The sequence below is a fragment of the Urocitellus parryii genome, chromosome 4 (assembly GCF_045843805.1).
Source record: "Urocitellus parryii isolate mUroPar1 chromosome 4, mUroPar1.hap1, whole genome shotgun sequence".
Lineage (NCBI taxonomy): Eukaryota > Metazoa > Chordata > Mammalia > Rodentia > Sciuridae > Urocitellus > Urocitellus parryii.
The window spans coordinates 4,623,730-4,647,398 of record NC_135534.1 but is presented as its reverse complement, the minus strand read 5'-3'; the positions used below and the strand labels follow the sequence as shown (position 1 = coordinate 4,647,398).

The 23,669-nt window shown below is 53.8% G+C and overlaps 1 protein-coding gene across 2 annotated transcripts; it reads right to left on the bottom strand.

The window, feature by feature from the left end:
* Positions 1-1,512: 1,512 nt before the first annotated feature.
* Lto1 (LTO1 maturation factor of ABCE1) lies at positions 1,513-17,727 on the bottom strand. 2 transcript variants are annotated; one of them, XM_077797376.1, is made up of 10 exons: positions 17,528-17,727; positions 17,052-17,109; positions 15,643-15,724; positions 14,284-14,329; positions 13,510-13,608; positions 7,229-7,380; positions 6,662-6,767; positions 5,677-5,747; positions 3,023-3,137; positions 1,513-2,734 (listed from the first exon to the last, which is right to left on the bottom strand). In XM_077797376.1, exons 6-10 carry the CDS (start codon positions 7,276-7,278, stop codon positions 2,666-2,668), a joined length of 411 nt encoding a protein of 136 aa, XP_077653502.1. In that variant the 5' UTR covers positions 7,279-7,380; positions 13,510-13,608; positions 14,284-14,329; positions 15,643-15,724; positions 17,052-17,109; positions 17,528-17,727; the 3' UTR covers positions 1,513-2,665. The 2 variants fall into 2 exon arrangements, with proteins under 2 accessions (XP_077653502.1, XP_077653501.1); XM_077797375.1 differs by having other exon boundaries at positions 3,023-3,140; positions 17,528-17,714.
* Positions 17,728-23,669: the final 5,942 nt, after the last annotated feature.

The window sequence follows — 23,669 nt, the reverse complement described above, 5'->3', positions numbered from 1 at the left end:
GGGGCTGACCTTGCCTATGCCCAGCCGCTGGCTCCTGCAGCACCCAGTCATGAGACATCCACTTTGGAGAGGTGGCTTTACTTGCCCTCAGTTCCAAGTTAACTGTCGCTGCAGCCAGAGGGGCTCCTGCGATAGCCTGGACCAAGCCCCCATGGAATCGGTGCACTAAGGCCCTGATCCCCTGCCTCCTGTGTGACAGTATTTGGAGAGAGGGTCTCTAAGAAGGCAATAAAGTTAAAATGAAGTCTCAAGGCAGGGCCTAATACACCTGAGGATCCTGAAATCAGGCTGGGCGCAGGGAGGCACACCAGTAACCCCAGACTCAGAGGCTGGAGTAAGAGGATCGCAAGTTCAAGGCTAGCTTCAGCAACTCAGTGAGGCCATCCCAAACGTTATTTTAAAAGGGCAGGGAAGGAGGCTCTGTGGTGGAGCAAAACCAACAAAAGCCACATCAGGATGCAGACCCAGGACGCCAATGTGAGGACAGGGAGAAGACTGTCCGCAGACTAGAAGAGGCTGCCAGAAGACCAGCCCTGCGGCACCCTCATGGCCCCTCCAGCCTCCAGGAGGCAAGCCACGGGCCTGTGCCTCTGTCATGGCAGCCAGGAGACTGGTACAGAAACGTATGCAGTGGTACAAAGCGCACTGAAGCTCTAACAGGAAGGAGGGGCGGCCACGCCCTAGGAGACCCACCAGAAGGGATGAAGTCCAAGCCAAGGCCTCACGGACGAGGATCACCACCCAGAGACCAGCCTGACAGGATGGTGCTGGACAGGATGGGAGGCAGCAGGCAGGATGCTTGTCTGCAAGCAACGGAAACACCACAGCCTCGGCCAGTGGACAGGGGTGGCTCTGAGCGAGAGGCCAGTTCCTGCAACAGTCCTCTGGGCACCAAGGCCCAGGCTCCTTCCAGGGCCTCGTCACCTGCAGTTGGCTGCACTGCCTGTGCTGGCCCGGGGCTCACATCCCAGAGACAGCGCTTCCTTCTCCGGAGTGAGGTGACCCTTCCCACAGATGCCAACCTCCACAGCCAGGAGACGAGATGCAGCCCCTGCTGGCCCAGCCCTGGAGGCCCCCGGCTGTTACGGAGGCCCCATCTGCACAGCAATCTAGGTCTGGCTGGGAGACCCAGGCATCCCCAACACTGGGCCCAGTACTCCAGGAAGGGCCAGGAGGGCACAGGTCAAGGTCGGTGTCCAGGAATCTTGAAGATGACCAGTGAGCAGGTGCAGCTCCAGAAGTGGTGGCTGCTGCTGGGACAGCAGCAGGGGTTTGGGGGGGCAAGGGGCTGAGGAGGGAGGGAGGGCATGCCAGGGGTACTGCACTGGCTGTGGGCAGGCAGACAGACAGGGCAGCAGGATGGATGAGGTGGCCCCCAGGGGCTGGGGGTACAGGCCTCCTCTGTAGGCAGACCCTGACCCTCCAGAGGGGGATCACTGTGGCTGGAGTGGTTACAAACAGTCCCAGAGAGAATTTTGCTTTAAAGTGTTTATTTTTCCAATAAGAAAAATAATACATTATTAAACAGGTAAGTTAGAAAACAGAGAAACCCACCGTGAAGCAGCAGCCAGAGGCCCTCAGACCCTGTGCCCGAGGGAAAGCGCCGCTGGTCCTCAGAGATCGGGGAGACACAGGAGGCGGAGCGCCGCAGGACTTCTAGAGGCCTGGATGGCTGTGGGCAGTCTGCAGGACAGGGCCTGCACCTGGTGCTCCCATGTGACCTGCTGTCTGTCCCTAGCAAGAGGGCAGCAGCACCCTCAGATATGAAATCTCACCATGTCCCCTCACCTCGCTGCTGCCAGACGCTCTAGAACACCAGTGGGACAGGCAGTCTGTGGTGAGCTCGGGACAACCAAGTGGGGATGTGTCAACACATGCCACCACGTGCCCACCCACCCAGGTGCAGGAACCCATTCCAGCAACCCACGCCCAGCGCTGGCGGGGGACCGTGGTGAGCACAGCGCTCTGTAGAGAGCAGCTCAGTGGCAAGTCTGATCCAGAACACTTCCGCTTAACCATTTCTCAATGCTGTGCAGTTCATCCCCCTCTTGGGGACAGCGGGAAGGGCACACCTGGGCCCCTCAAGATCGGCCAGCCGCTCTTCCCAGCAAAGTGTCCAGGCAAACCGAACCTGGTGGAGCACTGGAGCCCGTGGGGCCCGGCACAGTGGCAATGGAGGGCAGGGTTCTCAGGTGCTCAGGAGCCACCCACACAGTGCCAGGAGGCAGCACCTCGGGCTGCGTGACTGGTGGGTGCAAGTCCTGCTCTGCTGCTGTGGCTCAGTCTCCTCCTGGGTAAAGGGGAGTACCGCCACCTCCACCTACCTGCTGGGCTGCCGCATGGAGCTCTCAGGGGAAACACCCACTTCCCATTACCTGCCTCAAGTCACCACAGCCCTCCTTCTCAGGGACAGTCCAGGACCAGCCAGGCCTGCCCTGCTGGAGGCCAGTGGAGCATCCCACACCAGAGCAGCGGTGGGCAGTCTCGCTCACACAGCACAGGGACAGGGCACCAGTGACCCAGGCACAAAACCTCAGGGGGCAGGAGGCCAAACTGGGACCCTTACTTCCAGAACAACCAATACCCCATCAGTTTCGTCTTTAATCACATTCTTAACATGCAGACATCTGTCCCTTGAAGTTTTATCTGCTCCCGTCTGTCATCTTCAAAATGAAAGTCCAGAACCTTCTGCACTCATCTTGAAGTCAGGCTGAACATTCAGTAATGAACACAGCTGAACACACAAAAGAAAGGCAGCGTTTTAAAATCTCGTGCATTTCTGCTCACTAGCGAGAGCAAAGCCCTCCCTTGGCTATAGCTGTTCTCGTCCCCACCAGAAACCCTGAGGTGTGTCCTTACACCGGCCCCAGACTGTCCTCAGCTGTCTAGAATGGGGACACAGAGACAATGCTCCTCTCCAATGACTCACACAGCACACATGGGGGTGCACGAGACCCAAGACCACCGAGTGAATCCCAGGGCCTGTGCCAGCTCACCGAGGACAGGCACACAGGGAACAGACCTGCCTGAACTTCCCCCGGATCCTGTCCAGGTCTTCGTGGAGCTTGTCGTAAGCAGGGTCATCGTAGGGGAACTTCTCAATCATTCCCATCAGTGACTCCAAGACCTTCATCTTCCTGCTGAAAGCACAGAAGCAGACCTTCAGATCCTTGGGACACAAAAGGCCAACATGTGCAGTGGCCACACGGTCACCTGAAGAAGCAAGCCTGCTGAGAAGGCTCAGGCTCAGGGCAGAAAATGGATTTCCTCATTACATCAAATCACGCTGGTTTACCTACCAACATGGCTGTCACTCACGCCCAGCACCTTGACAGCAGGGTCCCAACTGTCAATGTGCCTGCGTCCCTGCCAGAGCTGGGCAGGCCACCTGCGCCCAGCCGCCTCTCCAGGGAAGGAGACAGGAGGCGACAGAAAAGAGAGGCCCTGATCCAAGACACTTACACACCCCCATCTTTCAACCTTGCTGTCCTATCTGCAAAACGGGGAGTGACAACAGCTCATGGGTTACAAGTGTTAGCTCATTTGTGTGACCTGCAGGACAGAGGACGTGCACAGTCGTATGAGTGTCCTCGATTCCAGTGACCCTGGGACCACGGCTCCCCTGGGGCAGTTTAAAGATCACTCAATGCACATCCAGGTGGGGCCCAGGGCTTTCCAAGGGACAGCGACTCTTAGGATGACCCTGCTCGGGGCCATCTGTCCCAGAGGACAGAAGCATGCCGGATACACACGCAATGGCGATTCAGAGCAGCCAGGTCCCACGCGCTGGCCGAGAGCTGGTCTTCACAGAGGTGCAGGTGAGCACACTCACCGAGGGCAAGCCAGCACCTAAGGACCACCTCGCCTGGAAAATGCCAAACCATGAAAGTCCAATGCAAGGCAGTCAAGCCCCGGCTTCCCAGAGACTGGAGGAAGGTGTTAAGGTGAGGTTGGGGGCATTCTGGGTGGGAGAATCCCATCCATGTCCCCTCTGCAGGTGGTTGATCTCTTCCCTGCTCAGGGAGCACCTGCAGACACACCTGGTGGGCAGCTCAGGTAGGCACACATTTACAGGTGTGGGCAGTCCTGCCAGCACCGCTGTGGCAGGGGTCGCCAGCTACTAAGAAGGGAATAGCAGCATCTTGGAGTGACCAAGCGCCAATGCCGGGACTGAGGGCCACCTCTCCACGCCTCCCAGGCACTGCGCTACCGCTCCTTCACGTGGGCCACGCAGACAGCAGTCCTTTGCCCTTTCACATCCTTGCAGTAGAATGTCACCTAGCAGCCCTTTCTCACTTTAAAAAACATACTGGGCTGCAGGCGTAGCTCAGTGGCAGAGCACTTGCTTGGTGTGCACAAGGCCCTGGGTTCCATCCCCAGCACCAGAAAGAGAAGAAAATATTTGTACTGACTTCTTTGTGTGTGTGTGTGTGTGTGTGGTGCTGGGGAGGGAACCCAGGGCCTTGTGCAGGTTGGGCAAACGCTCTACATACTGAGCTGCATGCCCAGCCCTTTGCACTGACTTATAAACCCAACATCTGTGAAGACAAAGCTCTGGGTCCAGCGACCCCAGGCTGCACGTGTGGGGGCTGGCAGGGTTCCCACCAGCCTGGCATCAGCGGCAGCAGGTTGTCTTCTTTTGGACAGACTGGGTGGGCTGCTCTGAGGAGTTAGGAAAGCCAGACTTTAGAAGTGGGGAGAGTGAGCTGGCCTAGGAGCTCAAGTTGGCGCCCTCCCTCTCCTCATCCTCTGGCCCCTGAGTGGAAAGCACAGCTCTGGACGCCACCTGGTGGCAACACAGGCTGCCACAGCTGCCCTGTAGCTGGGAGAAGCAGCCTCTGCACAAGTACCACCTGCTCAGATACGCGGAGCAGGCAAGGGACTGGGACAAGTCAGACGCAGGCAACCCCAGAACCACTCAGGCACAGCACCTTTGTTGTGACTTCTGAATATGGGTATGGCCTGGGCTCTAAAAACTCAAGATATTTCAAATAAAAGGACAAGCTGTATGAACAGGGATGCCACCTACAAGGGCCAGGACACCAGGTGTCAGACGATGCAGAGTTCAAGCTTAAGTCTGCTTTCTCTCACTCCTGAGAGCCTCGTGCCTTTCTTTTCACTGGAGGGCTGTTTCCGACCTGAGGGAGGACAGGCAAGACAGGCTCACAAGGGGCTCGGGCAGGCAGACGCAGCGAGGCTGAACCCCTTCAGATAATAACAGCAGCACCTCCTGGTGTCAGAAATGAGTTTACCACAGCCAAACGCACCTGGGTAGGTCGTACTAAACTGGGGACCATGGAGTGGGCACTTCTGAGCCCTAGTCACACTGAGACGACAGTGATCTATCTGTTCATCAAAAGCTCAGGAGTGAGAAGTACAAATTTTAACATCACTTTACCGTCTTGGTGTCCACAAGCACTTGGTGCACTGGTGATTCCAGGGAAATGGCTGGGAAAGGAACTTTTTAGGGAATTGAAAACTACCAGTGTTCATCAAATGACTACGATGTGCCCAACATTTTGTCTTTATTATTTCCTTTAAATCTAACAGCATTTAAGTTTGACATTATTATTTTCTCCACTTAACAGATGAGAAAATGGAAAACTAATGCCCAAGGTCACTGTTAGTGAACTCAGCACCCCTCCTGGAAAAAAGGAAAGGACGCTCAGAGCTCACCTGTCTCTCTCGCTGGCATCACTGTGTAGGAGATGCTTCCACGCAAAAGCAAAGCCTTGATAGCACCCAATCTGTATTTTAAAGACGTTGGAGAGTAAAATTAATAAGAGCTGGCTACACTGAACCTAATTACCAAATTCCTAGACACAAGGAGGGGTGGAGACAGCTGTGCTTCTGCTAGTGTTTTGGAAGGACCCACGGAGCACGGGCAGTGGCAACTAGGCAGCTAATCAGTGGGGCAGCCAGCCCTCATTCCTCCCCTGCGTTCACACCCTGAGCAGTTCCCCTGACCACAGGGAGGCCTGTACAATCACAGAACATGGAGGCAAAGAGAAGGTGTGATTCTGAGGATAGAGAGACGGGGACTCCTGTGTTGCTTTCTTGGACCACTTGCCCTTCAGTGCTAGGAGGACCTGAGGAGTTTTGTGGAGAGGTCCATGCCCACTGTCATGTGAGTGTGCCACCTTCAGGGTGGATCCTCCAGCCCTAGCCAAGCCTTCAGATGAGAATGAAGCCGGGGATGACATCTGGGCATAGCCTCAGGAGACCCCACTGCTGCTGAGGGACATCCTGACCTCAGCAAGAGGTACACAGGGAATGCTGTCCTCACTGCCTTGCCTCAGACTCTGCACTCAGGGCCAGTTACCTGTAAGAGGGCCAACCTCTTATAGGTAAGAACGTGGTTCTGTAGCATCTCAATACAAACACAGGCGCTGGGTCTCTGGGAGAGGACCCAGGTGGCTGAAGACAGCGTCCTGCCTCCAATGCAAGTGGAGGCAACCAACGGCTTCTCATCCTCCAGCCACATAACTTAATGGTGCTCCGGCCATGGGTCCCAAGAACACTTCCGGCAGGGACCTGGGCGGCCTGGAAAGGCCCACACAAGGCTTGGGCCTTCAGAGCTTGGTGTCCCACTCAACACACGGAGCATCTGAGTACATTACAAACTGGAAAAGCGTCCATGTGAGCGGAGGCTCCCACTGACCTCAGACCCAATTTTGGCTCCACGCAGAGCGCCATGCTGTCTTCCTTCAATCCGACCCAAACTGCTGCCGTCTTCGTAGCCTTCCTGATAGCCTTCCCCGTGGAATCTGATGGAGGAGCCGAGGAAGCGATAAACCCAGGGAGGTGCTTCGGGAGACCCTACCTCTCGGTGCCACCCACAGCCCGCCCAGGCCGAGCAGGCTCGAGCAGCAGAGGCCCGAAGCCCAGGCCAACGCCGGTTCCCGCCGCGGCCGCAGCCCTCTCCCGCGAAGCTACCCCTCGGTCAGGGCGGACGCGGGTGAGGACCGCCCGAGAGGGACGGCCTCCAGCAAGGCCGGAGCCTCCCGCCGCCCTCGCCGCCGGCTCCACGGTTTCCCGACCCCGGCATCCACGTCTCGGGGACGCGGACCGGGCTGCAGCGCCGCCGGGACCGGCGCTCGGGAGCCGCTCAGCAGCTCCTTCCGGGAGCCGGCGGCCGGAGAGGCGCTCGGCCGGGTCCCCTCGCGCGACACCGCTGCCCACTCGGGCGCGGGCAGCCACCGTCCGCGGTCCCGGCCGTGCCCCTCACCTCTCATCCGCCATCACGATGGCGTCGAACATGTCCTGCCTCCCGGCCATCGCCACTGGCGCTCCTGGCTCACGGCGCCGCGAGGCTCTGGCAGCAACACACCACTTCCGAGGACGCCGAGCCCACTTCCGGGGACGGCCGCGCGGAGCAGGCTGGGTAGGGACGGCACGCGAGAAGGCCCAAAAGGGTTCAGGACGCACGCTTCCCCCTCGACCCCCCCCCCCGTTGTTCCGCAGTGGGCCAGTCCGTTCCCGCCGGAAGCGTCCATATGGCCGCACGTGGGGGAAACCGGACACGTCTGCATTGTTTTAAAAAAAAAATGAGTAGATGGGACCGTGTTGGCCAGTGTGGCTCGGAGAGACATCCGAGGAGTTGTCACAGAACCGACTCCCCAGGCTGCCCGGCCCGGAGGCTCGGGTCGCGGGCGAGGCTGGCAGGTGCCACCGGCTAGAGCCCCGGCCAGGGGGATGGGTGCTGGGATGCCAAAAAAAGGATGTCATAACGTTGCCCCTCCCAAAATGCAAGAGTGACCTGGAGATGGGGAAGAAAAGGTTGTGTGTGCGCTGTTACCTTGTTTTTTTTTGGTCTTTTTAATCCTTTTTTGTATTTTTTTATACTTTTTTAGTAATTGTTTTTTACAGGGCTGAGGACCGAACCCAGGGCCTTACGCATGCTAGGCAAGCGCTCTGCCACTGGGCTAAATCCCCAACCCCGAGCACTGGCTCTTGCTGTTGGTGTTTTAAGCAAAACCGAGCACTCTCTCTTGCTGTTGGTGTTTTAAGCAAAACCCAGCACTGTCTCTGGCTGTTGGTGTTTTAAGCAAAACCAGCTAGAGCCCCCACCAGGGGTGATGGGTGCTGGGATGCCAAAAAAAGGATGTCATAAACGTTGCCCCTCCCAAAATGCAAGAGTGATCTGGAGATGGGGAAGAAAAGGTTGTGTGTGCGCTGTTACCTTGTTTTTTTTTGGTCTTTTTAATCCTTTTTTGTATTTTTTTATACTTTTTTAGTAATTGTTTTTTACAGGGCTGAGGACCGAACCCAGGGCCTTACGCATGCTAGGCAAGCGCTCTGCCACTGGGCTAAATCCCCAACCCCGAGCACTGGCTCTTGCTGTTGGTGTTTTAAGCAAAACCGAGCACTCTCTCTTGCTGTTGGTGTTTTAAGCAAAACCCAGCACTGTCTCTCGCTGTTGGTGTTTTAAGCAAAACCAGCTAGAGCCCCCACCAGGGGTGATGGGTGCTGGGATGCCAAAAAAAGGATGTCATAACGTTGCCCCTCCCAAAATGCAAGAGTGACCTGGAGATGGGGAAGAAAAGGTTGTGTGTGCGCTGTTACCTTGTTTTTTTTTTGGTCTTTTTAATCCTTTTTTGTATTTTTTTATACTTTTTTAGTAATTGTTTTTTACAGGGCTGAGGACCGAACCCAGGGCCTTACGCATGCTAGGCAAGCGCTCTGCCACTGGGCTAAATCCCCAACCCCGAGCACTGGCTCTGGCTGTTGGTGTTTTAAGCAAAACCTAGCACTCTCTCTTGCTGTTGGTGTTTTAAGCAAAACCCAGCACTGTCTCTCGCTGTTGGTGTTTTAAGCAAAACCAGCTAGAGCCCCCACCAGAGGTGATGGGTGCTGGGATGCCAAAAAAAGGAGGTCATAAACGTTGCCCCTCCCAAAATGCAAGAGTGATCTGGAGATGGGGAAGAAAAGGTTGTGTGTGCGCTGTTACCTTGTTTTTTTTTGGTCTTTTTAATCCTTTTTTGTATTTTTTTATACTTTTTTAGTAATTGTTTTTTACAGGGCTGAGGACCGAACCCAGGGCCTTACGCATGCTAGGCAAGCGCTCTGCCACTGGGCTAAATCCCCAACCCCGAGCACTGGCTCTCGCTGTTGGTGTTTTAAGCAAAACCGAGCACTCTCTCTTGCTGTTGGTGTTTTAAGCAAAACCCAGCACTGTCTCTCGCTGTTGGTGTTTTAAGCAAAACCAGCTAGAGCCCCCACCAGGGGTGATGGGTGCTGGGATACCAAAAAAAGGATGTCATAACGTTGCCCCTCCCAAAATGCAAGAGTGATCTGGAGATGGGGAAGAAAAGGTTGTGTGTGCGCTGTTACCTTGTTTTTTTTTGGTCTTTTTAATCCTTTTTTGTATTTTTTTATACTTTTTTAGTAATTGTTTTTTACAGGGCTGAGGACCGAACCCAGGGCCTTACGCATGCTAGGCAAGCGCTCTGCCACTGGGCTAAATCCCCAACCCCGAGCACTGGCTCTTGCTGTTGGTGTTTTAAGCAAAACCGAGCACTCTCTCTTGCTGTTGGTGTTTTAAGCAAAACCCAGCACTGTCTCTGGCTGTTGGTGTTTTAAGCAAAACCAGCTAGAGCCCCCACCAGGGGTGATGGGTGCTGGGATGCCAAAAAAAGGATGTCATAAACGTTGCCCCTCCCAAAATGCAAGAGTGATCTGGAGATGGGGAAGAAAAGGTTGTGTGTGCGCTGTTACCTTGTTTTTTTTTTGGTCTTTTTAATCCTTTTTTGTATTTTTTTATACTTTTTTAGTAATTGTTTTTTACAGGGCTGAGGACCGAACCCAGGGCCTTACGCATGCTAGGCAAGCGCTCTGCCACTGGGCTAAATCCCCAACCCCGAGCACTGGCTCTTGCTGTTGGTGTTTTAAGCAAAACCGAGCACTCTCTCTTGCTGTTGGTGTTTTAAGCAAAACCCAGCACTGTCTCTCGCTGTTGGTGTTTTAAGCAAAACCAGCTAGAGCCCCCACCAGGGGTGATGGGTGCTGGGATGCCAAAAAAAGGATGTCATAAAAGTTGCCCCTCCCAAAATGCAAGAGTGATCTGGAGATGGGGAAGAAAAGGTTGTGTGTGCGCTGTTACCTTGTTTTTTTTTGGTCTTTTTAATCCTTTTTTGTATTTTTTTATACTTTTTTAGTAATTGTTTTTTACAGGGCTGAGGACCGAACCCAGGGCCTTACGCATGCTAGGCAAGCGCTCTGCCACTGGGCTAAATCCCCAACCCCGAGCACTGGCTCTGGCTGTTGGTGTTTTAAGCAAAACCCAGCACTGTCTCTCGCTGTTGGTGTTTTAAGCAAAACCAGCTAGAGCCCCCACCAGAGGTGATGGGTGCTGGGATGCCAAAAAAAGGAGGTCATAACGTTGCCCCTCCCAAAATGCAAGAGTGATCTGGAGATGGGGAAGAAAAGGTTGTGTGTGCGCTGTTACCTTGTTTTTTTTTGGTCTTTTTAATCCTTTTTTGTATTTTTTTATACTTTTTTAGTAATTGTTTTTTACAGGGCTGAGGACCGAACCCAGGGCCTTACGCATGCTAGGCAAGCGCTCTGCCACTGGGCTAAATCCCCAACCCCGAGCACTGGCTCTTGCTGTTGGTGTTTTAAGCAAAACCGAGCACTCTCTCTTGCTGTTGGTGTTTTAAGCAAAACCCAGCACTGTCTCTCGCTGTTGGTGTTTTAAGCAAAACCAGCTAGAGCCCCCACCAGGGGTGATGGGTGCTGGGATGCCAAAAAAAGGATGTCATAAAAGTTGCCCCTCCCAAAATGCAAGAGTGATCTGGAGATGGGGAAGAAAAGGTTGTGTGTGCGCTGTTACCTTGTTTTTTTTTGGTCTTTTTAATCCTTTTTTGTATTTTTTTATACTTTTTTAGTAATTGTTTTTTACAGGGCTGAGGACCGAACCCAGGGCCTTATGCATGCTAGGCAAGCGCTCTGCCACTGGGCTAAATCCCCAACCCCGAGCACTGGCTCTGGCTGTTGGTGTTTTAAGCAAAACCCAGCACTGTCTCTCGCTGTTGGTGTTTTAAGCAAAACCAGCTAGAGCCCCCACCAGAGGTGATGGGTGCTGGGATGCCAAAAAAAGGAGGTCATAAACGTTGCCCCTCCCAAAATGCAAGAGTGATCTGGAGATGGGGAAGAAAAGGTTGTGTGTGCGCTGTTACCTTGTTTTTTTTTGGTCTTTTTAATCCTTTTTTGTATTTTTTTATACTTTTTTAGTAATTGTTTTTTACAGGGCTGAGGACCGAACCCAGGGCCTTACGCATGCTAGGCAAGCACTCTGCCACTGGGCTAAATCCCCAACCCCGAGCACTCGCTCTTGCTGTTGGTGTTTTAAGCAAAACCGAGCACTCTCTCTTGCTGTTGGTGTTTTAAGCAAAACCCAGCACTGTCTCTCGCTGTTGGTGTTTTAAGCAAAACCAGCTAGAGCCCCCACCAGAGGTGATGGGTGCTGGGATGCCAAAAAAAGGATGTCATAAACGTTGCCCCTCCCAAAATGCAAGAGTGATCTGGAGATGGGGAAGAAAAGGTTGTGTGTGCGCTGTTACCTTGTTTTTTTTTTTGGTCTTTTAATCCTTTTTTGTATTTTTTTACACTTTTTTAGTAATTGTTTTTTACAGGGCTGAGGACCTAACCCAGGGCCTTATGCATGCTAGGCAAGCGCTCTGCCACTGGGCTAAATCCCCAACCCCGAGCACTGACTCTGGCTGTTGGTGTTTTAAGCAAAACCGAGCACTCTCTCTTGCTGTTGGTGTTTTAAGCAAAACCCAGCACTGTCTCTTGCTGTTGGTGTTTTAAGCAAAACCAGCTAGAGCCCCCACCAGGGGTGATGGGTGCTGGGATGCCAAAAAAAGGATGTCATAAACGTTGCCCCTCCCAAAATGCAAGAGTGATCTGGAGATGGGGAAGAAAAGGTTGTGTGTGCGCTGTTACCTTGTTTTTTTTTTGGTCTTTTAATCCTTTTTTGTATTTTTTTATACTTTTTTAGTAATTGTTTTTTACAGGGCTGAGGACCGAACCCAGGGCCTTATGCATGCTAGGCAAGCGCTCTGCCACTGGGCTAAATCCCCAACCCCGAGCACTGGCTCTGGCTGTTGGTGTTTTAAGCAAAACCTAGCACTCTCTCTTGCTGTTGGTGTTTTAAGCAAAAACCACTGAGCTAAATCCCCAACCCCAGCACTGTCTCTTGCTGTTGGTGTTTTAAGCAAAACTGGCTAGAGCCCCCACCAGGGGTGATGGGTGCTGCAGTGCCCAAAAAAGGATGTCATAACGTTGCCCCTCCCAAAATGCAAGAGTGATCTGGAGATGGGGAAGAAAAGGTTGTGTGTGCGCTGTTACCTTGTTTTTTTTTGGTCTTTTTAATCCTTTTTTGTATTTTTTTATACTTTTTTAGTAATTGTTTTTTACAGAGCTGAGGACCGAACCCAGGGCCTTAAGCGCTCTGCCACTGGGCTAAATCCCCAACCCCGAGCACTGGCTCTGGCTGTTGGTGTTTTAAGCAAAACCTAGCACTCTCTCTTGCTGTTGGTGTTTTAAGCAAAACCCAGCACTGTCTCTCGCTGTTGGTGTTTTAAGCAAAACCAGCTAGAGCCCCCACCAGAGGTGATGGGTGCTGGGATGCCAAAAAAAGGATGTCATAAATGTTGCCCCTCTCAAAATGCAAGAGTGATCTGGAGATGGGGAAGAAAAGGTTGTGTGTGCGCTGTTACCTTGTTTTTTTTTGGTCTTTTTAATCCTTTTTTGTATTTTTTTATACTTTTTTAGTAATTGTTTTTTACAGGGCTGAGGACCGAACCCAGGGCCTTATGCATGCTAGGCAAGCGCTCTGCCACTGGGCTAAATCCCCAACCCCGAGCACTGGCTCTCGCTGTTGGTGTTTTAAGCAAAACCTAGCACTCTCTCTTGCTGTTGGTGTTTTAAGCAAAAACCACTGAGCTAAATCCCCAACCCCGAGCACTGTCTCTTGCTGTTGGTGTTTTAAGCAAAACTGGCTAGAGCCCCCACCAGGGGTGATGGGTGCTGCAGTGCCCAAAAAAGGATGTCATAACGTTGCCCCTCCCAAAATGCAAGAGTGATCTGGAGATGGGGAAGAAAAGGTTGTGTGTGCGCTGTTACCTTGTTTTTTTTTGGTCTTTTTAATCCTTTTTTGTATTTTTTTATACTTTTTTAGTAATTGTTTTTTACAGGGCTGAGGACCGAACCCAGGGCCTTACGCATGCTAGGCAAGCGCTCTGCCACTGGGCTAAATCCCCAACCCCGAGCACTGGCTCTCGCTGTTGGTCTTTTAAGCAAAACCAGAGTAAGTCATGCAAGTCAAGAATCAAGTTGTACAGAAGGGTTTGCCCACAAGAGCACCCACCCTGCCCAGGCCGCCCTGCAGCCGAGGCATCCACTCTTTTCTTTAAAAAAGAAAGAACAGGAGTTGGTTTTAGTTCTGGCATTTTCTGAACAACGTTTCAAAAAATATTTCAGATAAGCTGCGACAAGAGAACCTACCTCTGGAACACCAGAAGCTTGTCCCTGAAATTAAGAATGCCTTATCCAGCGCTGTCCTGGGGAGTTCCTGTGCCACACCTGGGTGATGCAGAAGGCCACCTGCAAGTGTAGGAGGCAGAGGCGTCATGTTTTGCAAGTGACCCATCTGGAAAACCCAAAGCCCTGCTGTAAAACCTTCTCAGAATTTTAATAGGGTTTCGAAAGTAGCAATATATACAAACAGTAGCAAAACAAACAGAATCCCCTGCTTCCTGTTATCCCAATCATAATCCACAGTGGTCTCTGCAGGCCTGGTGAGGGGCATGCTTTGCAGTACTTACAATAAATTTCTTAGAAATAATATATTTCTAACAATTCAGGCAGGAGCTATATGAAGAAAACTCAAGATACACCACAAACTTGTGTGGGGACACTGAGCAAATCAGTACCCAGCAGAATTGCATATGATCTGGGAAAAGTGTGTCCGGATTCTGAATTTTGTCTGCCTGAATAAACTGTTCACAATAACTGAGGCTTAAGAAAGCGGGGGCGGCGGGGGGGGGGGTGATAACAGAACTTGCTGTATCAGACATGAAGAGCTAAAGTCTCAGTACGTTGGTTCAAGAAGAGACAATCGAAGGAATTCCCCCCAGAATGGCCCAGAGAGCGAAAACATGGAGATGTGAAACCTCAGGTGTAAAAAAGAGCGTCCCGAATCGATTGGGGAGGGAATTCCAATCCATAACGATAATGGAAATAATATCGGCCACATGGGAAAAGTCAAGTTCCACTCACCTCTGATACCATTCCTCAAAGTCATTCCAGATGAATTAGAGTCCAGCTGCAAGAGAAAGAAACACTAGGAAACCCAGGGGGCACAGGTGAATGGGAGATGCACCTTCAGGTCCTAAGCGTCATAGCAGGAAAAGGGGCCTCGTCCACATAGGAACTTGGCCCTGGGAAAGCCGAAGGAAACAAAAGCTGTGTCACAAAGGAGCAGTAATTCTGGCTTATAAAGAGCTGACTGACGTGGGGAAGACACCCCTGCTCTCTAACAGGAGAGAGGACGTCACATCCTAACAGAAGGGACCAGTGTACTCACATTTCACAGGGAGGAGCCACAGGGAGCCAAAATGGAGCAGCAGGCCTCACTGGTAATCCAAGGGGGGAGCAAGCTAGGAAATCCACCCTCCACCCAGCCACTCTGACCACCGGCTGATTGGTGTCACATCTTTACTCTTGACCCTTCCCCGAATCTTAATACGTGTACATCTTTGTGCCCTCCCCTGCCCACTGACGTGATATTTCAAACAATGCCCCAGGGAGGGGACTGTTCTGTTATTACTGCATATTTAAAATACATTTTTTTTAGCATGAACTTTATTAGCCTGTGGCCCACACTTGTCATCCCACACCTGTCATCCCAAGTGGCTTGGGAGGCTGAGGCAGGAGGATCGCAAGCTCAAACCCAGACTGCCTTCACATCAGCGTGTGCCACTGTGCCCAGCCTGATGGTGTTATCTTGGGCATTTCACTGTTAGGTTTAAAAACTGCTTTGCTTTCAAATAAGAACCACACCTTAAAAATGGCCCTGACGTTGGAAAAAGACTCAAAGTGCCAATAGTATTGGTTTCAGAAGTCTTAAATGATTCCAAATTTGATGTTTGTTTAGCAACTGATCACATTGAAAGTAGGCAGGAAAAATCAGAACACCTCCCTGGCTTTGACAGTTTTTGAGAAAACACACGCGATGTTTGCCTGTGTGTATCTTACAAGCTGGATTTTCACCTGAGAATGTGATAGATTTGTGGTATCAATGATCTAGTATTGGTGCAGTGAAAACTCTGAAGAGCTTCTGAGAGCGTGGACTTTTCTAGGCTGGTTTTCATTTCCCTGGAAGTTGCACTGATTCTGTGTCTGCCTGGCAGCAGGCTGGGCTGTGGCTCAGTGGCAGAGCATTTTGCCTGGTATGCACGAGGTGCTGGGTTCAATCCCCGGCACCGCAGAAAAGGAATACCATCATAAAATATTTAGTTTTTTAACCAAAGGTATAAAGGGGATGGCGTAATGGATTCCCAGAAACCCACCCCACTAAGATAAAACACATTTTTTTTTAAAGGGAAAAAATTCAAGAGACAAACCAGGTCAACATACCTGAAGTGAAAAACCAAATCCATCCAAAGTTCAATCTTGAAAAGGGTCCGGGAACAGGTACTGACTTGTTAGAAGCTGAGCTCTGGAGCAAAACAGCAGAGGCTTGCAAGACTGAGTCAGCTGACCCAGAGGCGGGACTGCAGCAGCAGCAGCAGCAGCAGCGCCCTGGAGGGGGGCGGAGGAGCAAGCGCTGAACTAAATGCATCCACTCATCCACTCGTGATCTGCTTCCAGAGGGACCTGGGACACGCCCACAGGTGCTCACAGACGTAGAGAAGCAACCTTCAAGGAGGGGTCCCGAGCCACAGCAGCCTGTGTGGGAGGTGGCCTGGGCAGGGGTCTGTTTTCCCCTTACCTGTTTCTGCCCCTGCTCTTTATTTGTCTGTTACTTTTGCATGAAGCACGCAGACCTTTCTTCAAGGGGGAAGCCACTTTAAATTCTCTCTCTTCTTTTGGTAGGGGGGATTGAACTCAGGGGCACTGGACCACTGAGCCCTGTCCTCAGCCCTTTTTATGTTTTATTTAGAGACAGGGTTTCACCGAGTTGCTTAGGGCCTGGGTACGTTTCTGAGGCTAGTTGGAACTCATGATCCTCCTGCCTCAGTCTCCCAAGCCACTGGGATGACAGGGGTGCGCCAGGCCTGTTTAAATTCTTAAAAGGAAGTCGTCAGATGACAGTTCACCTTAGGGCCATACATCTCCTATGTTCACTATAGACAAGGACAACACAGCTGGGAAAGAGGCCATTTGGGGGACCAGGTTTGACCCATGGGGCGGTGGGAAGGGAATTCAAGGGAGAAGACATGCTTGAGCTTTCTGGCTGAACTTCCTCCCTGCTCCTTCCCTAAAGGAGGGACCCAGAAGTGCCACTTTCTACAGCCCACTGGGGAGCCTCTGGCAGCCACAGAGCAGGAGGCCGGGAATGGGGCTTGGGGGTCTGTGGCTGTGGCCAGTGAGCATAAGCACCTGCCTGGCTGCAGGAGGGTCCTGCCCACCCCCAGGCAGCAGGGATGGCATAGGCCTGGCCGTCCATGGGGGACAAGACCTGAGGTTTGGCCAGCCTTTGTGACCCCAGCCTCCGGCTCCTCAGGGTCTGTTTTCCCCTCTGCCGAATCCACAGGGATAGAGCCCTGGTTCCAAAAGCCGAAGGGGGAAAACCAGCAACTTCCACCAGAATGCCTCATCTGGGCTGTCTCAGGGTGTCCATGCTGACATAAAAGCAGAGGAGATTTTAGGAAAGTGGCCTAAGGATCTGTCAATGGAGCTTCCACTGGGAGGGACCAGAAGGCTCAGGGAGACAGACTATCCTCTGGACATCCTTGTATCAGTCAGGTTAGGCTGGTTGTGCTGCAGAAACAAACAAGCCCTTGCATCCCAGTGGGAACCAGGAAGAGCCATTTCCCACTCACAAAATCAGCCACAGGTCGAGCAGCTGTCCTTCACCTTGTGGAAGCCAGGCCCCAGTGGCTGAGGAGACAAAGAGAGAAAGAAGGGTCACAGGATCCTAATTGCCTGTGGTCTGGGGCTAGTCTCTGGCCCTCACCAGACCCCAGGGGGAATGGAGGAGCCCATATAATACCGGGTCACCTCTGGCTGGGCCAAGTGCTTTTGCACTATCTGAAATTTTCCTTGATTCTAGGAACATACAGTTTCTCCAATTTAAAGAGAAAGAAGAAAGATGAGGGAGTTGTTATCTGCCCTTGGAATAAAAGTGATGGGATGTGTCTCACCTGTCCCTGCCCAACTCAGCAAAATACCATCCACCCAAGAGAGGTGTCCTAAGTACATCCCACCAAAAACAGTGGAAAACGATTTTTTTTAACTTGCTAAATTTTGAAAAAAAACTTTAAATAATATGTAACAATTCAATGTCAGCAGAACTTACTCTGCACAGGATCTAGCACGCAGTGGGCACTCGACAAACAGTCGTTGAATGATCAAATGAGAAGGCAGTGTGGCTCACCTCCGGGCCTTGGGAGGTGAGCCGGCCAGGGACCCAGCGCCAGCGCTGGCCACAGCATCGGGCCGCGGAGGCCTATCAGGGCATCTCCACAGAGAGGCTAGCCAGGTAAGCAGCGGCTTTCTTTCCTTTCTTTACCCCAACCAGTCCCAGACTCACAGCTGAGGCAGAGACAAAGGAAGAAATGGTGGGCGGGGTGGACGGGGCCATCCAGCCAGGGGGGGGAGCGGGCGGGTCGGCCCGTTCCATCCAGAGGCCTCCTCCTGCCGCATCCTGCCCGCGGGGCCTCGTCCTGCATGGGGGCAGGGCGCATGAAAAGGACCCACCCAGGACCCGTGACTGACACCCCCTCTGCAGCTGGCTCTCAGCTCTGGGCCTCTGGGGTCCACTTTCCCCGGCTGTGGCCTCCCCCTGCCTGGGCCTCCTCCCAGCTCTCCATACCTGCGCCAGCTGCGCTCCCCCCACCCCCGTGGAGCAGGATTTCCTGCGGAGAGGAGCGGGAGCTGCCTGCCTCCCCACCCCTCCCGGCGCGCCACTGTCCCCCTCCGGAAGCCAGGCAGTGGCTCCTTCCAGGCCCCATGATCCCGGACTTACCCAGCTGCCTCTGAGGCCCCGGGCCCAGGCGGTGACACGGAGCAGGGCCGTCTCACCACCCAGGCTGCGGGAACCCACTTCCCGTGGCCACCGGGAGAACCTGGCAGCCCAGACATATTTTTGCAAATTAATAAACATTCTAAACGGAAAAAGTTCTGGATGCACTGTCCACGCTGGTCGTGGAAGGGAAGGAACCACGTGCCCAAGTCCAGGCACACAGTAGGGGCTTTGTGAACCGGACTAGTGTGCACTGCCTCCCCTCCCGGTCCCCCTCCCCCTTCCCCTCCCAGTCCCCTACCCCCTTCCCCTCCCAGTCCCCTACCCCCTTCCCCTCCCCTCCCCTCCCCTCCCCTCTCCTCCCTGGAATGGAACCCAGGGGCGCTCACTGAGCCACATTCCCCGACCTTTTTATTTTTATTTGGAGACAGGCTCTGGTTAAGTTGCTTAGGGCCTCACTAAGTTGAGGAGGCCGGCTTTCAACCCCCGGTCCTCACACACCAGCCTCCCGAGGCGCTGGGATTACAGACGTGCAGCACCAGGGACACACGGATTTCTTTTCTTTCTTTTTTTAAAAAAATAATATTCTTCCTGGGGGCTGGGGTCTTGGCTCAGAGGTACAGCGCTTGCTAGCACGCAGGAGGCCCTGGGCTCGATCCTCAGCCCCATGTAAAAATAAATAAAGATTGTGTGTCCAACTACAACTAAAAAACTAAATATTAAACAAAATAAGAGTCACATTCTTCCTTCCCTTCTTCCTCCGCCCTTCCCTCCCTGCCTTCCCCCTCTCCCGTCTCCCGTGCTAACTTGATGCTGGGCCACTTGGCTTTACCTTCTGTCATCGCTGGCTGAAGGGAGAATGTGGTTCCCCCTCCCCTGGTCCTGCAGCCCCTGGTCTGGGTGCCTGGGTCCTGCCCGCCCAAGCTTGGCCTCCGCGTCCCCACAGAGGGGTTGGAAAGCCTGACATCTAAGGGACACCGCAACGAAGCCGCGGAGGCGCCGCCTTGGGTGTCTAGCTCAGCAAATCGGCTGTGGAAATGTCAATGTTTTTAATGATCGCTGGTGCTGGGGAAGGAACCCAGACTTCGGGCATTTGGAGAACCAGCTCTACCAGCTTCACCAGCTTCACCACTGAGCTACTCCCCAGCCAAAAGATTTTTTTTTTAACCATCAAAATAAATGGAGGATGTGAGGGGGATCTGTCGTGGCGCCTGTCACCCGAGACCCTGTCGCGTGTCTCCTATGCCGCTCACAATGAGACAGGGTCCATCGCCAGGGCTGATTCGGCTGACCTGGCTGGCTAGGTGGGGGTCCCTCTGCTCCCTCACCGCTCCAAGTGTGGTCCTCCCGAAGCTGCGTGCTCCATCCAAGAGGACGACCTTCCCGATAGAGGAGGTCCCAGTGGTCCCAGCGGTCATGCAGGGCCCAGGCTGGCGGTCCACCAGTCAGCACAAAATCACCCCAAATTTCCAGGCACTGGGTGGAGAGCAGGTCCCACTCCGGGATCCTGTTTTCTTCTCTGTATTCATTACAGACAATTCAACGCGCTGCCGTGGACCATCACCGCGGTGCCTCCCGGCATCGCATCGACCGTGCCCTGCTGACGTTCAGGGGCCCTCCGCGGTGGCTGGGTCATTTCACCTGTAAATATTTCACCAGGTTCGAGAGCAGATGAAGCTTTGATTTTTAAACATAACGAAACGTGGTTCCTCCCAGCAAACTCACATCAGTACCCGGTGCTCAGCGCCTCCCCTTTATCTTGAGAGCGCGTTTGGAGGTTCCAGCGGAGAACACGGCTCCTCTGTACCCCTGACCGAAGGACCACTGGGAGTTGGCAACGGGGAGAACCTGACAGCCCAGTAATATTTTTGGAAATTAATAAACATTCTAAGCGGAATAAGTTCTGGATACACTGTCCACGTCAGGTCGTGGAAGGGAAGGAGCCCACGTGCCCAGGTCCAGGCGCACAGTGGGGGCTTTGTGAACCGGACTAGTGTGCACTGGGTACTCTTTGCTTCCTGGGGGCTGGTCTGTAGCAGTGGGAGGGTCAGGGTCACCAGAGGACCAGGCTGGTGGATGCGCAGCAGCTGGGTTGGTGCCAGACATTTCCGTGGCTTCCCAGTCCCCGACCTCACCCTGTAAGGGGCGCCTTCCTGAGCTCAGGACCCTCGGGCTCGCGCGCCCGTTCCGTGCGCCTCCACCCGGTGGCGCCTTTGCAGTGTGGACAGGTCCTCTGGGGCCACCCCCCCCCCCAGAGCGCTTTGGTGCTGGAACCTTCTTCTGAGCCTCCATTGGCCCCAAGCAGACCCCAGGAATGACACTGGGGACCTGTGTTGTGTCGGACCCCATTCTTGGATGATGATGCTCAAAACCACTGGTTTGCAGATGGACATTGTTGGCACCACTCAGGGGAAGGTACTGAGACTCCAGGGGCCTCCTAAAGGGCACGTGTCCAAGCCAGCCCCATGCCTGGCCACTGCACGCTGCTCTGCCAACCTCAGTGACCACCCCCTCCTCTCTCCTGGCCCAGCTGGGACAGGCTGCGGGTCCCCCCGTGGGCCTCCCGTTTCCCACCTGGTTGGATTTACAGGCACGTTTGCCAGCGCTGTCATGACCAGATGCCACAGGCTGGGCGCTCAGACCTCAGGGGTCACCCCCTCACAGAGGCCAGAAGGCCCAGGTGGAGGCCAGCTCCTCCCAGGTTCTCCTTGCTGCCGGGTGGCTACTTCTCCGTGTCCTCACACGCCTGGTCTCTGAGTCTCAGAGAGCCATCAGTCTTGCTGGTTACAGCGCGTGGCCTCCGTGGCCTCCCGTGGCCTCCCATGGCCTTCGTAGCCTCCTAAAGTCCGTCTTCTGGCCATTCTGAGGTGCAGGGGGCAGGGTTTCTGCTCTGCAGGAATGGGGGACTTACTTCACTCAAGCTGGGGCCCCACCCAGGACCTGGGTGTGCTGAGAGCACTCCACACCACTCCTCCCCGAAGGCCCGCACCCCAGCTCCCAGGTAGGGTTTTTATTTTGGGGGTGTCGGGGGAGACAGAACCAGCAACTGAATGAAACAAAGGGTCAGGCAAATGTCCTCTCAGGCCCCTCTGGGGTCCTCCCTCCCTTGTCCCCAGAGGCCCCAGTCACCTGCTTCCTGGACTCCCCTGCAGCCACGTTCCCCGTGTGTGGTCCAGAAGTGCTGGGGCGGGTGTGAGCTTGTGTGCACGCTCGCAGCTGTGAACTGCGCTGTTAACTGTGCTGGCAAATGCGCCGCAGGGTGGATATGGGGGGCGGAGGCGCAGTGACAGCCAGCACTAACCCTCCAGGACTTGAAATGACATGACCTTCTTCCCCGCCCTACGCCCCACCCCTGCGTCCCGTGGTCCCAGCGGTCATGCAGGGCCCAGGCTGGCGGTCCCCCAATCAGCACAAAATCACCCCAAATTTCCAGGCACTGGGTGGAGAGCAGGTCCCACACCGGGGTCTTGGTTTCTTCTCCGTGTTCCTTAGAGACAATTCAACGCGCTGCCGTGGACCATCACCGTGGCGCCTAGGGGCATCGCATCGACCGTGTCCTGCTGACGTTCAGTGGCCCTCCGCGGTGGCTGGATCATTTCACCTGTAAATATTTTATCAGGTTCGCGAGCAGAGGAAGCTTTGATTTTTAAACATAACGAAACGTGGTTCACCCAGCAAATTCCCAGTGGTCCTTCAGTCAGGGGTACAGAGGAGCCGTGTTCTCCACTAAAACCTCCAAATGCGCTCTAAGGTAAACTGGAGGGGCTGGGGATGTGGCTCTCGTGGTAGCGCGCTCGCCTGGCATGCGTGTGGCCTGGTTCGATCCTCAGCACCACATACAAATATAGAAGTTGTGTCCACCGAAAACTAAAAAATAAATATTAAAAAATTAAAAAAAAAAATAAACGGGAGGCGCTGAGCACCGGGTACTGATGTGAGTTTGCTGGGAGGAACCACGTTTCCTTATGTTTAAAAATCAAAGCTTCATCTGCTTGCCAACCTGGTGAAATATTTACAGGTGAAATGACCCAGCCACTGAACATCAGCAGGGCTCGGTCGATGCGATGCCAGGAGGCGCTGCGGTGATGGTCCACGGCAGCGCGTTGAATTGTCTGTAACGGATACGGAGAAGAAAACAGGATCCCGGAGTGGGACCTGCTCTCCACCCAGCGCCTGGAAATTTAGGGTGATTTTGGCTGATTGGGGGACCGCCAGCCTGGGCCCTGCATGACCAGCTCCTCCCAGGTTCTCCTTGCTGCCGGGTGGCTTCTTCTCCGTGTCCTCACACGCCTGGTCTCTGAGTCTCAGAGAGCCATCAGTCTTGCTGGTAACAGCGCGTGGCCTCCGTGGCCTCCCGTGGCCTCCCGTGGACTTCATAGCCTCCTAAAGTCCGTCTTCTGGCCATTCTGAGGTGCAGGGGGCAGGGTTTCTGCTCTGCAGGAATGGGGACTTACTTCACTCACGCTGGGCCCCACCCAGGACCTGGGTGTGCTGAGAGCACTCCACACCACTCCTCCCCGAAGGCCCGCACCCCAGCTCCCAGGTGGGGTTTTTATTTTGGGGGTGTCGGGGGAGACAGAACCAGGAACTGAATGAAACAAAGGGTCAGGCAAATGTCCTCTCAGGCCCCTCTGGGGTCCTCCCTCCCTTGTCCCCAGAGGCTCCAGTCACCTGCTTCCTGGACTCCCCTGCAGCCACGTTCCCCGTGTGTGGTCCAGAAGTGCTGGGGCGGGTGTGAGCTTGTGTGCACGCTCGCAGCTGTGAACTGCACTGTAAACTGCGCTGGGAACTGCGCTGTTAAATGTGCTGGGAAATGCGCTGCAGGGTGGATGTGGGAGGCGGGGGTGCAGTGACAGCCGCCCCAACCCTCCAGGACTTGAGAGGACATGACCTTCTTCCCGGCCCTACGCCCCACCCCTGCGTCCCTTGGTCCCAGCGGTCATGCAGGGCCCAGGCTGGCGGTCCCCCAATCAGCACAAAATCACCCCAAATTTCCAGGCACTGGGTGGAGAGCAGGTCCCACACCGGGGTCTTGGTTTCTTCTCCGTGTTCCTTAGAGACAATTCAACGCGCTGCCGTGGACCATCACCGTGGCGCCTAGGGGCATCGCATCGACCGTGTCCTGCTGACGTTCAGTGGCCCTCCGCGGTGGCTGGGTCATTTCACCTGTAAATATTTTATCAGGTTCGCGAGCAGAGGAAGCTTTGATTTTTAAACATAACGAAACGTGGTTCACCCAGCAAATTCCCAGTGGTCCTTCTGTCAGGGGTACAGAGGAGCCGTGTTCTCCGCTAAAACCTCCAAATGCGCTCTAAGGTAAACGGGAGGGGCTGGGGATGTGGCTCTCGTGGTAGTGCGCTTGCCTGGCATGCGTGTGGCCTGGTTCGATCCTCAGCACCACATACAAATATAGATGTTGTGTCCACCGAAAACTAAAAAATAAATATTAAAAAATAAAAAAAAAAGATATACGGGA